The sequence below is a fragment of the Euphorbia lathyris genome, chromosome 1 (assembly GCF_963576675.1).
Source record: "Euphorbia lathyris chromosome 1, ddEupLath1.1, whole genome shotgun sequence".
Lineage (NCBI taxonomy): Eukaryota > Viridiplantae > Streptophyta > Magnoliopsida > Malpighiales > Euphorbiaceae > Euphorbia > Euphorbia lathyris.
Window position 1 is genome coordinate 50,109,932 of NC_088910.1, and position 12,759 is coordinate 50,122,690.

The 12,759-nt window shown below is 33.6% G+C and overlaps 2 protein-coding genes across 2 annotated transcripts; one reads left to right on the forward strand and one right to left on the reverse strand.

The window, feature by feature from the left end:
• Window positions 1–3,128: 3,128 nt before the first annotated feature.
• Window positions 3,129–6,284, reverse strand: LOC136232203 (uncharacterized). The gene is made up of 4 exons (XM_066021249.1): window positions 5,993–6,284; window positions 4,122–4,835; window positions 3,936–4,034; window positions 3,129–3,721 (listed from the first exon to the last, which is right to left on the reverse strand). Exons 1-4 carry the CDS (start codon window positions 6,140–6,142, stop codon window positions 3,455–3,457), a joined length of 1,230 nt encoding a protein of 409 aa, XP_065877321.1. The 5' UTR covers window positions 6,143–6,284; the 3' UTR covers window positions 3,129–3,454.
• Window positions 6,285–7,361: 1,077 nt separating this feature from the next.
• LOC136232212 (uncharacterized) lies at window positions 7,362–10,330 on the forward strand. The gene is made up of 4 exons (XM_066021256.1): window positions 7,362–7,682; window positions 8,020–8,344; window positions 9,088–9,247; window positions 9,725–10,330. Exons 1-4 carry the CDS (start codon window positions 7,524–7,526, stop codon window positions 10,182–10,184), a joined length of 1,104 nt encoding a protein of 367 aa, XP_065877328.1. The 5' UTR covers window positions 7,362–7,523; the 3' UTR covers window positions 10,185–10,330.
• Window positions 10,331–12,759: the final 2,429 nt, after the last annotated feature.

Sequence of the window (12,759 nt, forward strand, 5' to 3'; positions counted from 1 at the left end):
TATCATCTTTATTAACAAGTAATGATCGAAGAGCATTAATTGCTCTTGAAATTCTCTCTCAAAAGAACGTAAAACTGCGACATGTGGCAGACAAAGACGAACCGCAAAGTGCTCTGACAGCTGCATTTATGAGCAGACCAAGTGATGGGCAAATCAACCGTCAGGAACCCGCATAACCTCCTTATCAGTCCCTTATTTTTTTGAAAAAGCTCAAAATTAACAAGATCAATTCCCCTCCTTCAACTTAACAGGAATCAACAAGTGCAACGCTTTCCGAAGTCGATGTTTTCTCATCCTAAAGAACGATAAATTAGACCTGAGGAGAGATATCTGATATCATACGAATAAAAACTCACGTCGTTGCATTTACGAAACTCGAACCATCATTTGGAAAAAGAGAACACGCGGAGTCACCATAACAAAACTAGTCAATATGACTCTGTATTGAAGGCATTGGCTTCGAAAGTCTCAAAAATTCTAGTCAATGATTCACCTGTTATAGCAATCACGTCTGATCCTGTAAATCATGGAGCTAGTGGGCTTTAGGGCTATAAGGCCCCGATATCATGGCGCATGTTCATCTATCAACATGTGACATGTAGCACGTCTCGCTCCTAAACTCATAACGTTGTTGTTCTATAATTCGATCACAATATAAGTAGAGAAAGAACAGCTCAAGGTACACTGCTTCATTCATTTTATTAAGTTTGCGTTTTAGCTTTGATAGCCTTTTGTATTCATCATCAAGTCTAACCTCAAAGTGACTTAGACATCAGACTAAGTTAGCCGGACAACGTCGTTGATCTTGTTTCTGACCAATTGCAGATTTACAAATGAAACTTACATGATTCAACCAGATTAGTGTTCAATCACATTAGTATTGTAGTGATAAAAATAATATACTTCTAATCATCTTTTGTTGCAGCATCATGACAGAGCAAAGTGCAAAAGACATTTTCTAAATGGGATAAGACTTGCATACTCATTTGAAATTGGAAAGTCATATATGTTAATGTTTTTTTTTTATTTGTTAAAGATTAATTACAACTAATTTTATTTTTTAAATTTCTAATTGGCTTTTTTTCACTATAATCTATTTCCTTCCTTTATTAGACTTTTAATTTTCCTAAACAACAATTTGGAATCTGATGTAGTAGTTATAATCACGATTTTTTAACTTATTTCCTGAGTTGGAATCAACCGATTCGACTGATTCACCACCAATTATGATTTGCATCCGATTCTGTTATAATTAGATTCGCCTTTAAAATAGAACTGAATCGAATCAATTGTAAGATCTAAATCGCGAGTTGCACGATTCTGATAACAATTATGGAGGATAATGATTGATGCTTGCAGAATACAATTTTGGGATCAAATTTGGTTTTCAAATATATTTGTTGCAAGCAAGAAGGTGAATGTCGAAAACAATTTAAGACTTCTATACTCAATAAAGAGTCAAATTGACCATTAAAGTTAGCATTAAAGATTAATTTAGCGCAAATCAATTTTTGGATATTAATTCAATTCTTAAAATTGGTATGAAATGTCAAATTATCAAATGAGTCCTGAAAATATAATATATTTTTTATACCCGAACTTTATCATGTTTACAATTTGATACCCGAAATCTATTTTTACTTACAATTTATTAAAATTGCACTAACAAATGAAATCTCTAAAATCTCTCGAAATAGGAATATGGACCACGAACAATCAATTTTGAAAGAAACTCCTTGAAATAGAGGCAAAAAACTCACTAAATCCCTCAAAATAATATTAGTGGATCGATATTATACACTGGCGGATAACCTTTTGGAAATCATGAATGTTGTACGCAGTTTATTCTTTTCTTTTTTTTAAATAATTTTTTCGAATGAAATAATAATATTAAGTAATAACATATGAAAAAATAAATTTCGAATATATTTTATTTAGGGTTAATTATATATAGATGTTATGTGGTTTCGCCGATTCGCAGATAGGTACTTGTTGTATTTTTTTGCAAACGCAACATTGTGGTTTGCAAAATTTTGCATTTTGGTTCATTTTGTCAGAATTTGACTGATAACGACCTTGAAACGGAAGTTTTCAAGAGTTAAATTGGTGTCTTCTATGCTTACTTTGTTTTTGACAAAGTAAGCTTTACTTTGTTTTTTCTACATTGGATGAGCTTACTTTGTCAAAGTTCATAACTATCCAATGGTGGAAAAAACAAAGTAAGCATAGCCTAACCCATATTTTTAAACAACTTTAATTCTTTAAATTTTTAGGTTTGAGGTCATTTATGTTTTGTTTTTTTATGAGAGAGAAAGTGAATGTTCAGAGAGAAAAAAACTCAAAAAATGATGATTTTGAAAAATTAAATATATGATTCTATAGTAAATATGATACTAAACAACTTTAATTCTTGAAATTTTTTATTTTGAGGTCGTTTATTTTTTTTGAAAGAATATTGTATTAATGGGCCACAACCGGGCAAAAAATGTTGATTACATCAGCTAAGAAACAAGGTAAATTCTCAAAAATAACGGGACTAGAAGTAAGACGAGATTCTCTAGCTAAAGTATGAGCAATCATGTTTGCATGTCTCCGAATGAAGGTGACCTTAAAAGAATCATTGGAACGAATATAAAGACGACAACTATCAATCACATCCCCATTTTTGAGGTCGTTATAAACCAAATTTGACAAAGTAAAAAAATACAAAATTTTACAACCACATGATTGCGTTTGTAAAGAAAAATACTACAGCTATCCAACTGCAAATCCACATGAACACAAGACATCTACTTATAATTATCCGAACATACTCAATTTTGGATAAGAATTAATTGAATTTAAAATTTTAATTCTACTAATTTTTTTTTGTTAGTAGAATAATTATATTAAGTGATAAGATTAGAGAAAAATAAAAAAGGCAAAACAACACTAACAAAAAAAATCTAAAAATCGCTTGAAATAGAAGTATAGAACATGAACAATTAATTAAATTCTAATAGAAACTTCTCAAAAAAAAAAACCTCGTTAAACCCCTCAAACTTGTATTAATGCATTGATATACTGCACTGGCATATAATTTATAAAGTAATGCGGCAAGCCAAAGCGTTCTGCGGCTACGCATGATATAATAGTTTTCAAGTATAAAAATAGATTTCAGGTATCAGAATGTAAACATGATAATATTCGAGTATCAAAAATATGTTACACTTTCAAAACTAATTTGATCATGGGTTAATACGACCCTTCAAGTCAAATGAGTTGTACCTAAAAATTGATTTGGACTAAATTCACCCTTTTGACCCTTTATTCCTTCTTTACCCCTGCCTGCCTTAATACACAAAGTCAACAGAATCCTCCGCGTGTAGGAAATTTTTGTGCAAAGAACAAAATCTAGTCCTGTGACTACTATGAGCATTTGTCTAGTGATGGACTTTTACAAGGTTGCTGCAGATTAGCTTTCAACCATGAGATGTTTCATTTCATTTTTATCATGCTGCACTCTCCCAGTGACTTCCAAGCACAAGCCATTTGGATGCCCCTTGTTCACCTGTTTGCTCTTACCACCCTTCTTGCTAGGCCCTGGATCCATAAATATTGGCTGTATTTTAACAGTTGGGTTTGGTTTTATTCGGTTCACTTCTTTCTCACTTTCTGCAACTTGCCGTAATATTCTGTTCCCCAACTCTAGTCCTGAAAGTTCATCTTCATTCACCAACACCTGCCAAACAAATATCGAGAATGAAAATACCAATAGAGAAACAAGGCTAAAACATTATAGCGTTCCTAATTGATAAATTATATAATTGTGACATTGACAATGAGAGATGTGACAGATGAAGAATGAATAAGGGGAGGTCATACTACAGTCAATCAGATTGTGCAGCAACAAGAATGATATAAAACAACTGAACCGGGTTACAAGAAAATGATACCTTGCGCCCAACCAAATCGAAAGTCACAGTTACTTTATTTCGCTTAGCACGTTCAGCTTCTTCTATCTCTTCCTTTTTCTTCATTAGAAGCTCCTTTTCCTGTATGGAAAACAGTTTCACAGACAAAATAACTTGAGTATATATGCTGATACAATGAGATTATGAACTTCAACAAGATTCAGTTACCTCTTTTGACAGCCAGCTGTTGCTCTCAATCTCATAATAATCACTTTGGTCATCAATAACAGTTGTACGAGCTGCAGCATTCCGATCATAGTCAACGAGCCTTTTCGCAAAAGCTTCAGCTTCTGCTTCAGCATCTGATACAGGAGCTAAACTTGCTTCCAGACCAGCATAGGTGCTTCCTTCCTTTAGCACAAGGGAACCACAGAAATTGCAAGGCCCCTCCCCTTCTTGCTCACAAACTATCTTGCCACAAGATAAACAATTGCTCACCAGATTGTGCCGACGGGCTTGGCATGAACATGGTTTCCCCTGTTGGAATACAATTGATCCCTTAGCAGCCTCAGCAAGTGAAATGACTTTCCCAGTTTTCTTTTTCTTAGAAGTACCTTGTATGCCCTTTTGACTCGACTCACTTGTGCTGGTTGAAACCTTGCTTTCCTGCTGAGTTGAAGTGCTAGTCTTTTTCGGTTCTACCTGATAACTAGAACCTGGAACTTTTCTTGGTTGAGCTGAGTAACTAGATACTGGTATATCTTTAGATGATCTAACTTGTTTCTTGGTTCCACCAATCGAACCACCATCTGTTGATGGTTTGACATAGGCGTGAAATTTTGAAGCTTGGACACCTGGATTGCTACTGCCAACATCTGAGTAACCCCTACGCTTTAAGTACTCCTCTATCACAGTTTTGCCTGCATCCTGCCCAATGATATTCTGCAAGCAGAGATAAATCATGATCGTAAAACCTCCAAATGAAAACTAGAAAACATGCTGCTAGCACAGCACCAAAAAAAGAAAAACAAAAAAAAAAAGGACAATGCCAATTTTCAAAATCAATAAAATGGATTCACCACAAGATTTTCATTTGGTAAAAGTAAAAAAACTATTTCCTTCATACATCTTCCTCTTCTAATCTATAATGCATTTCACTAATCAATATAGCCATGGCCATCCATTTCGGATTTATAGCACCATGAACTCAAAAAATGATGAACTCTGAATTTATGCTGGAAGAAAAGAGAATCTTCTACCAGATGAGTGCAAACAGGTACAGAGGACCACTACCAGAGCATTTCCTTCTGTCTGTTAAGAGTTCATAACAAAAGAAATATAAAACTCATTTCATCCTATATATAAACATATACTAAGTACTGTGCCACATCCCAAGTCCAGAGGAATTCACATAACACATGCCTCATCTTCAAAAGGGTCTTCAGTTGCATCTAGTATATCCTCCCTATGTCAAAAGCCATGTCCCCAAATATCAGGAAAGGCATTTCATTTTCCTCTAGGATGTCTGTTCTGCCAGAAATGAAAACTATACCCAAGAAATGCCACTTCAATACAATTATAAATTCTTGCTAACACCGCAATATATAACTATGAAAATGTATTATGAAAGAAAGATAACAGATCTTGCAATTTCTTTTCAATGAAATCCCTTTGTGATTTCAGTTGAACTTGTCATTAGAACCAGTAAACATATCAATCTCAAACTTCAGTGGTAAGACTGATAACGTATCTAACTGAAAGATCTATATATAACTGAAACTGGATAATATATCCGACTTATAATAAGATTATACATCGTGGAGCAAACTTTCCTGGCAATCACAGAATTACACATTGAACACTTGATAAAACGGCCAAATTGTGGCGATCAAACCCAAATTTAATCATTGAAAGCTAAAACCGATTCGCATAAATAGGGTTATTTATTATTATAGTTATCGATGTCGAAAATGGTACTCAAGCAAGAAAACAACCAGTTGAGTAACATGAATTTAGATGAAAATAGTATTAAAATTATTGTAAAAAACATGAATCTATTATTAATTTTCCAAATAAAAAAGGAGAGAAAGAGAGATTACGTCGAGATACTCTTTGGCATCAAGAGGCTGGGCGAGCTCACAATAAGAGACTAGGCCAGAGATTATCTCCCTATCCAAATCCAAACCCGTCTCTATTCTCTTACACAAATCAACCAATGCATTTTCCAGCCATATCCCAGGTGATTCCATCTTTCTCAACCCCAAAAGCCTCCGGAGATCAGTAATCGCCGGCGCACGTTTTAGGTTTTTCTTTTTCTTTGTTCTTTTCCAAGTGGGTTACGTTGTGGGCCAATATTTCAGGGAAGAAAAACTTCTATTCTCATGTTCGTTCTCTTATAAAAAAAAAAAATGTCGACCATTTATTTAGCGGATTAGTCTACCTAGAAAATTCTCAAATCCACTAAAACAACTTAAACTCTCTTAGATCAAATTCGGACTAATTTATCAAGAAAAACATGGATTGGAAGAAAGACGCTAAAGGAAAGAAATAATTGTACTAATTTCTATTTGATTTTTGAATCAAATTTGGATTATTGAGGATTTCGGGATCGCGGTGATTTCAATTGAAAATCGAAATATAAAAAGGATTTGGATGGGATGGGGCGTGAGACCATCGTGTCGTATGAACATCACGCCGCACCACAGGTGACGGCATGATAGCCTCACACCTCACCACAGATGATGGGCGTGATGTCTGATGGTCTCACGCCCTCACCTGTGTGAGGGCATAATAGCCTCATGCCCGTGTGGCGAATTCTTAATTTTTTTAAAAGTTAATTTAATTTTTGTTATTTTTATTTTATTAATTTGATTATAATTTTTATTTTTGTTAATTTTTATTTTGTTAATTATAGTTAAATTTAGTTGTTGTAAATTTTATTTTGTTTAATTTAGTTCAATTAAATTTTTATGTTATAAATTTTATTTTGTTAATTTTAGTTGTTGTAAATTTTATTTTGTTTAATTTAGTTTAATTAAATTTTTATTTTGTTAATTTTATTTAATTTAGTTTAGTTAAATTTTTATTTTGTTAATTTTAGTTAAATGGAGAGGGAGACTGTAGCCGGAAAATCTATCCCATCAATAGCTAGGCAGCTAAATATGGATGAGGAGGATACACCACTATCGATAACAATTAGGACCCAAGATAACAACCCATGTCTTCAGCTTCATTTAACACTTAATCATTTGGTTGTAACTAAATGATTCATAATCAAGCACAGTTTAATTTCTTGTGCAGTTCTGATAACCTTTTTCTTTTTACGGAAATAACGTTGCTCTTTTGTTAATGGAATATTGTATTAACGAGCTCAAATTTTTTGGTTAGTACATAGTATAGGGCCATGGGCTAACTTTGTACCAAAGTATATACACCTCTAACCACGAAATATGTAATTCTCAAAAGTCTTTGTTTGGAAGATATCTCTCTTTTTGTTTGACTAATAATTTCTAGTATGTTATTTCTTCAACCACTACATATGTCAACTGGAATTGATGATTTCTGCTTCAACAACACCTCAGAAAATCCTCTTTCATAACCCTTTCTCTTCGCACTCTCCATCTTAAATCTATGGCCTTTTCTGCTTCATTCCTCATCTCTTCTCCACATTCTTTCACCCTTTCTTCTAAAACTTACAAACCATCTCTTTCTCTAAAACCCTTTTTGGTTAAAGCTTCTTCTACTTCTACCAATTTTTCCACAGCCGATAAACCGGCCTTCACATTAAAGGTAAGCTTCATCTCCATAATTATTTTACTTAATCCAATTGTTTTCCCAATTTCTTTTTTCTGTAATTACCTGAATTTCGTGTGATTTATTAATTCTCGTGGTTGAGAGCTATGGCTGTGAATTTTGTGTTGAGCTTCAAAAATTGGAACATTTTATATAGCCTCTTAGTTTACCCATCCCTTGCCAAAACATGATTCAATGTGGAAGATCTGCAATTCTCTGCAACCTGTATTTCAGTATTTAATATCATCAGATGAGCTCTTATATAATCTGACTTCTGCAACTGCTCTTTGTGATATCAATTACGATTATATGCTACATTTTTTGTTGATTTCAGTCAAATAACTGGGAATGGAAATTGAAGGACAAGTCTATCAACATCTATTATGAAGAGCATTCAAAGGAGAGCAATACACCACCCAAAAAAATCCTTGTGGTACCTACTATTTCTGATGTTAGCACTGTTGAAGAATGGAGATCAGTGGCCAAAGACATAGTTCAACGAGCTGGTAAAGTTAATTGGCAGGCTACAATTGTTGATTGGCCTGGCTTGGGTTATTCTGATAGGCCCAAAATGGATTACAGTGCCGATGTGATGGAGAAATTTCTAGTTGACTTCATAAATGAACCAGATAGTCCATTACAATGCTCAAATGCTGATGGTAAGAAGTCGCCATATTTTTACATTGCAGTCTTTGTTATTTATATGGTGCTTTACCAGTTATTTAATGTCTTATATCATAAGAGAAATTGATAATAATGTAAAGCATTCTGTTTTAAAGAATATATTCATTTTATGTTTGCTGAAATTTCTAAACTTCTCTTGCATTTACTCATACTTTTATCAATTTTTGTGTTTCTGTGGCATAATTCTCCCCTTCTTTAGCTGTATAAGCGTTCATGTTTAGGTTTAACCCCTCATGCTCCACATTCCCCAGAGCAAAAAGGTAAGAATTAAAGAAATCTCCAAACTTAAAATCTATGCTTGCTGGACGATTGTCAGTTTAATAATCGATTAAAAATTGTTCTTATGTTCTTGGATATCACCTTATTTGTATCTCTCTAATTGTAACCGTTACTTGGGTCTCCATAGGTCAAATTCATTGTTGGGAACTATCCTTAGCACTGTTTTTCTGGCCATTTCTGTTATGCTTGGTCTTCTAATTCTCATATCTTAGGTCTTCTTTCTAATAAAACTGTGAGGAAAGAGTTTTTATTTTTATTTAATGAGTTGGGAGTATGATTCCTGATTGATAGATAGTAACAACTTTCAAACTTGTTGATTACAATCTCTTTCCACCGCCATGCTTATTTCATCTTTTTGGGAATTCAATAATTGTTTACCTGAAAATGCTGCTGGAAAATCATATTGTTTTCACCAAAATTCTTTGTTCAACTGATACAGAAAATGATTTGATTGTGTTTGGAGGAGGGCATGCAGCTACATTAGTAGTCCGTGCTGCAAGAAAGGGTTTGGTGAAGCCAACAGCTATTGCTGCTGTTGCACCAACATGGGCTGGTCCTCTCCCTATTGTCTTTGGTCGAGACTCCACCATGGAGACAAGGTATAATAAAATTGCTATCATTATGGATATGAATAGCTTGCGTAGTCATTAAATTTGAGTAAAAGATAGTACAGAAAACTCAATTGAGCTGAGGTTGCAAACGCCAAATGGAATATAGTGCAGATGGGGCTACTTCTTGTAATTAAGGGAACTCAATATCTATCAGCTCTTCCTGTGGATCTGCTTTCAGTTAAATTGTATCCGCTATTAGTTTTTCTTTTGGGGACCTTCTTTAAACCAGTGCCTTAACTTAAGCCATGGTTTTTCCGTGTCAGGATGGACTATGGACCTTTCTAACTGCACTGAAATTTGCAGGCCCTTTTAGATTTATGCATCATGCGTTAAACTTGCATTTCAACAAATGTTGTTAGACAATCTACATAGGTTTCTCCGTCAGATACACTAAACTATACATGCAAGTAATGTATAAAGTAACTCATATCAGTTAATACTCTTCTGTTTGTGTGAACTTGGCAGGTATGGAATGCTTAGGGGCACCTTAAGAGCCCCTGGTGTAGGGTGGATGATGTATAACATGCTTGTGAGCAACGAGAAATCAATTCAATCTCAGTACCAATCTCATGTTTATGCAGATCCCGAGAATGTGACTTCAGATATCATTCAAAGTAGATACGCATTGACAAAGCGGAAGGGTGCCCGTTATGCACCTGCAGCATTTTTGACAGGTCTCCTCGACCCTGTTAAATCTCGAGAAGAGTTTCTTCATCTATTTGCAGAAATGGATGGAAAAGTACCAGTTTTTGTTATATCAACTGAAGGATCTCCGAAGAGATCAAAAGCAGAGATGCAAGCTCTGAAAGGAGCCAAAGGAATCAGCAAATTTGTAGAGGTTCCAGGTGCTCTTCTGCCGCAAGAAGAGTATCCGACTATGGTTGCTGACGAGCTTTACCGATTTTTGCAGGATAATTTTGAATAAGGTAGTTTACATTACACACACTCCATTTTTCAATTGTTGTTTATTATTTGAGGTTTGATTTCTGCTAAACAGTGCAACTATCACCCTGTTTGAAGAGGGGTTTGTATAATAAATACATATTTATATATAAAGTTGAGGTTAAATAAGGGTGGAATAGTCAAAGCTGTGCAACTTTTATACATAGCCCCGTTTGGCAAATAGATGTTAGTTGTTACATTAGATGTAAAACTTGTTTGCCAAAACTTAGTTTGTGTAAAATGACAAATAAGGATATGATAAAAAATTTATTTGTGATTAAAAGGTGATAATCAGAGATAATAAGTTAAATGAAAAAACTCTCAAAACCAACTTTTTCAAAATTAACTTTTCGAATCCAATAAATTCTTTCAAACCTCTTTTTTATCAAATACTACCATTACAGGTTTGACTAGTCCAAACTGGTTGAAACCTCTAATTTTACCTCAAAAAGTTCATTACCAACCAGAGTTGTAGGGTTTTTTGAAAATTCTTTGTTTTGATCCGCGAACCAATTATAGACATTAGATGATATATTAACTTTAAGTGCATTATATGTATAACTTCTTTTCTTAAATCACGTTAAATATTATAACTAAATGGTCTGATTATCATTTTGAGAAATTTAGATTCAATCACATCATAAAAGAATGAGCCTTTAGCAATTATCCTTTAACTTCGATTTTTTTTTTTTTCACAGATAAGGTCTTCTGGAAAAAGTTCAACTAATTTATGAGATTAATTTAATTTTGATTTAGTTGTTTGGTTTTCAATTTGAATGGTTTTGGATATAGAATTTCGATTCTCAATAAGATTTATCAATTCCCATTTTTAATATACAATAATAACATAAATTAAAATATAATACAGTTATGGGATAGGTACAAATTTTTCCATTCACTTTTGGGGAAGTGTGCTCCCAATGTTTCCAATCGGATATACTTAACACAAAATTTGTATTAACTTATAATTTAGGGTAAATTTCAAAAAAAAACCTTGTGATTTCACCGATTTCCAAATAAACCCCTGTGGTTTGTTTTTACAAAAAAAAAAGGAGCGTGGTTTACGCCGTTACTTGAAAAACGGAAAATGGGTTAACAGTGTTAAAAATGCTGACGTGGCAAAGGGTAAAGTTGGAAAAACGATTTTTTTTTTATTTTTTTTATTTTTTTTTTCTTTTTTCTTTTTTTTTCTTCTTCTTCTTCTTCCCCTCTCTCTTCTCTTTTTCTTCCTCTCTCTCTTCCCTTCTTCTTTTTTTTGTTTTTTTTTTGTTTCGATTTCAGATTTCCGATTTCGGAAATCTGGAATCTGGAAATTTCCAAAAATCTAGAAATTCCCAGATTTCCGATTCTGGAAATCTGGAATTTTCAGATTTCTGGGTTCCAGAAATCTGGAAATTTCAGATTTCCAAAATCGGAAATCTGAGATTTCCAATTAAAGAAAGAGAAGAAGGAGAAGAGAGAGAGGAAGAAGAAGGAGAAAAGAAGAAAGAAGAAGAAGAAGGAGGAAGAAGGAAAGAAAGAAAGAAAGAAAGAAAGAAGAAGAAGAAGAAGAAGAAGAAGAAGAAGGAAGGAAGGAAGGAAGGAAGGAAAGAAAGAAAGAAAAAAGAGAAAATTAAAAAAAATTCGGAATTTCCAATTTTACCCCTCATTTTTAACACTGTTAACCCATTTTCCGTTTTTCGGGTAACGGCGTAAACCACGCTCCTTTTTTTTGTAAAAACAAACCACAGGGATTTATTTGGAAATCGGTGAAACCACAGGGGTTTTTTTTGGAATTTACCCTATAATTTATGCTTTTCAAACATTAATTATATCTAAATGTTTACTATACAGTAAAACCTCGATAAATGCACATCCTTGGGATTGGAAAAAAATATTCATTAAGCGAGATTATTTATTTATCGATAAATGAATAAATTATTCATTTATCGATAAATCAATATTTATTATTTTATAGATAATTTTTCATTGTAAAATGCATACAGACGAAGAAATTATTCAGTCAATAATGAACAATGATGATGGAAATGATCCAGAGCCAGATGATAGTTACGCTTTCGCAAATGTATCGTCAAAAGAGGCATTTCAAGCAATGGTCACCTTAAACAACTACTTGCTACAACATGAGTAAAATATACCAGAAGTTGTGTTTGCACTACAAAAAGTTAAGGATGGTGTTCATTTTGGTTTAGGTGGAAAGAAAAAACAATCAAATATAGATGCATTTTTTCCAGAAGAAATGACTTCTACTTGATTAATTGAAAGGTTTTGGTCTATATATATATATATATAGGGGAGGGATCAAGTGAGAACCCTCCCTTAGATGAGGACACTTTGATAGGTGAGAACCAAATAAAACTACGCCGTTTTGGTCATTCTACAAAACACCTTCTAATCCAATGAAATATCACGCAAATCACTCACAGCAAAATCACGATCAAAAAACGATCAAATCTCTCAGATCTTCTCCATCACCGTTCTTCATCATCGTTCTTCATCAGCGATCTCAATCATCTTCTTCATCATCGTTCTCCATCATTTCCTCCATCATCGTTCTT

Bases quoted from the DNA above. Each gene is read 5' to 3' on its own strand.
- LOC136232212 (XM_066021256.1), top strand. From the start codon at position 7,524: ATGGCCTTTTCTGCTTCATTCCTCATCTCTTCTCCACATTCTTTCACC. The intron at 8,345-9,087 runs GTAAGAAGTCGC...CAACTGATACAG, and splicing joins ACAATGCTCAAATGCTGATG to AAAATGATTTGATTGTGTTT. The intron at 9,248-9,724 runs GTATAATAAAAT...TGAACTTGGCAG, and splicing joins GACTCCACCATGGAGACAAG to GTATGGAATGCTTAGGGGCA.
- LOC136232203 (XM_066021249.1), bottom strand. From the start codon at position 6,142: ATGGAATCACCTGGGATATGGCTGGAAAATGCATTGGTTGATTTGTGT. The intron at 4,836-5,992 runs GTAATCTCTCTT...CTCTGCTTGCAG, and splicing joins ATGCCAAAGAGTATCTCGAC to AATATCATTGGGCAGGATGC. The intron at 3,722-3,935 runs GTATCATTTTCT...TTTGTTTGGCAG, and splicing joins TCGATTTGGTTGGGCGCAAG to GTGTTGGTGAATGAAGATGA.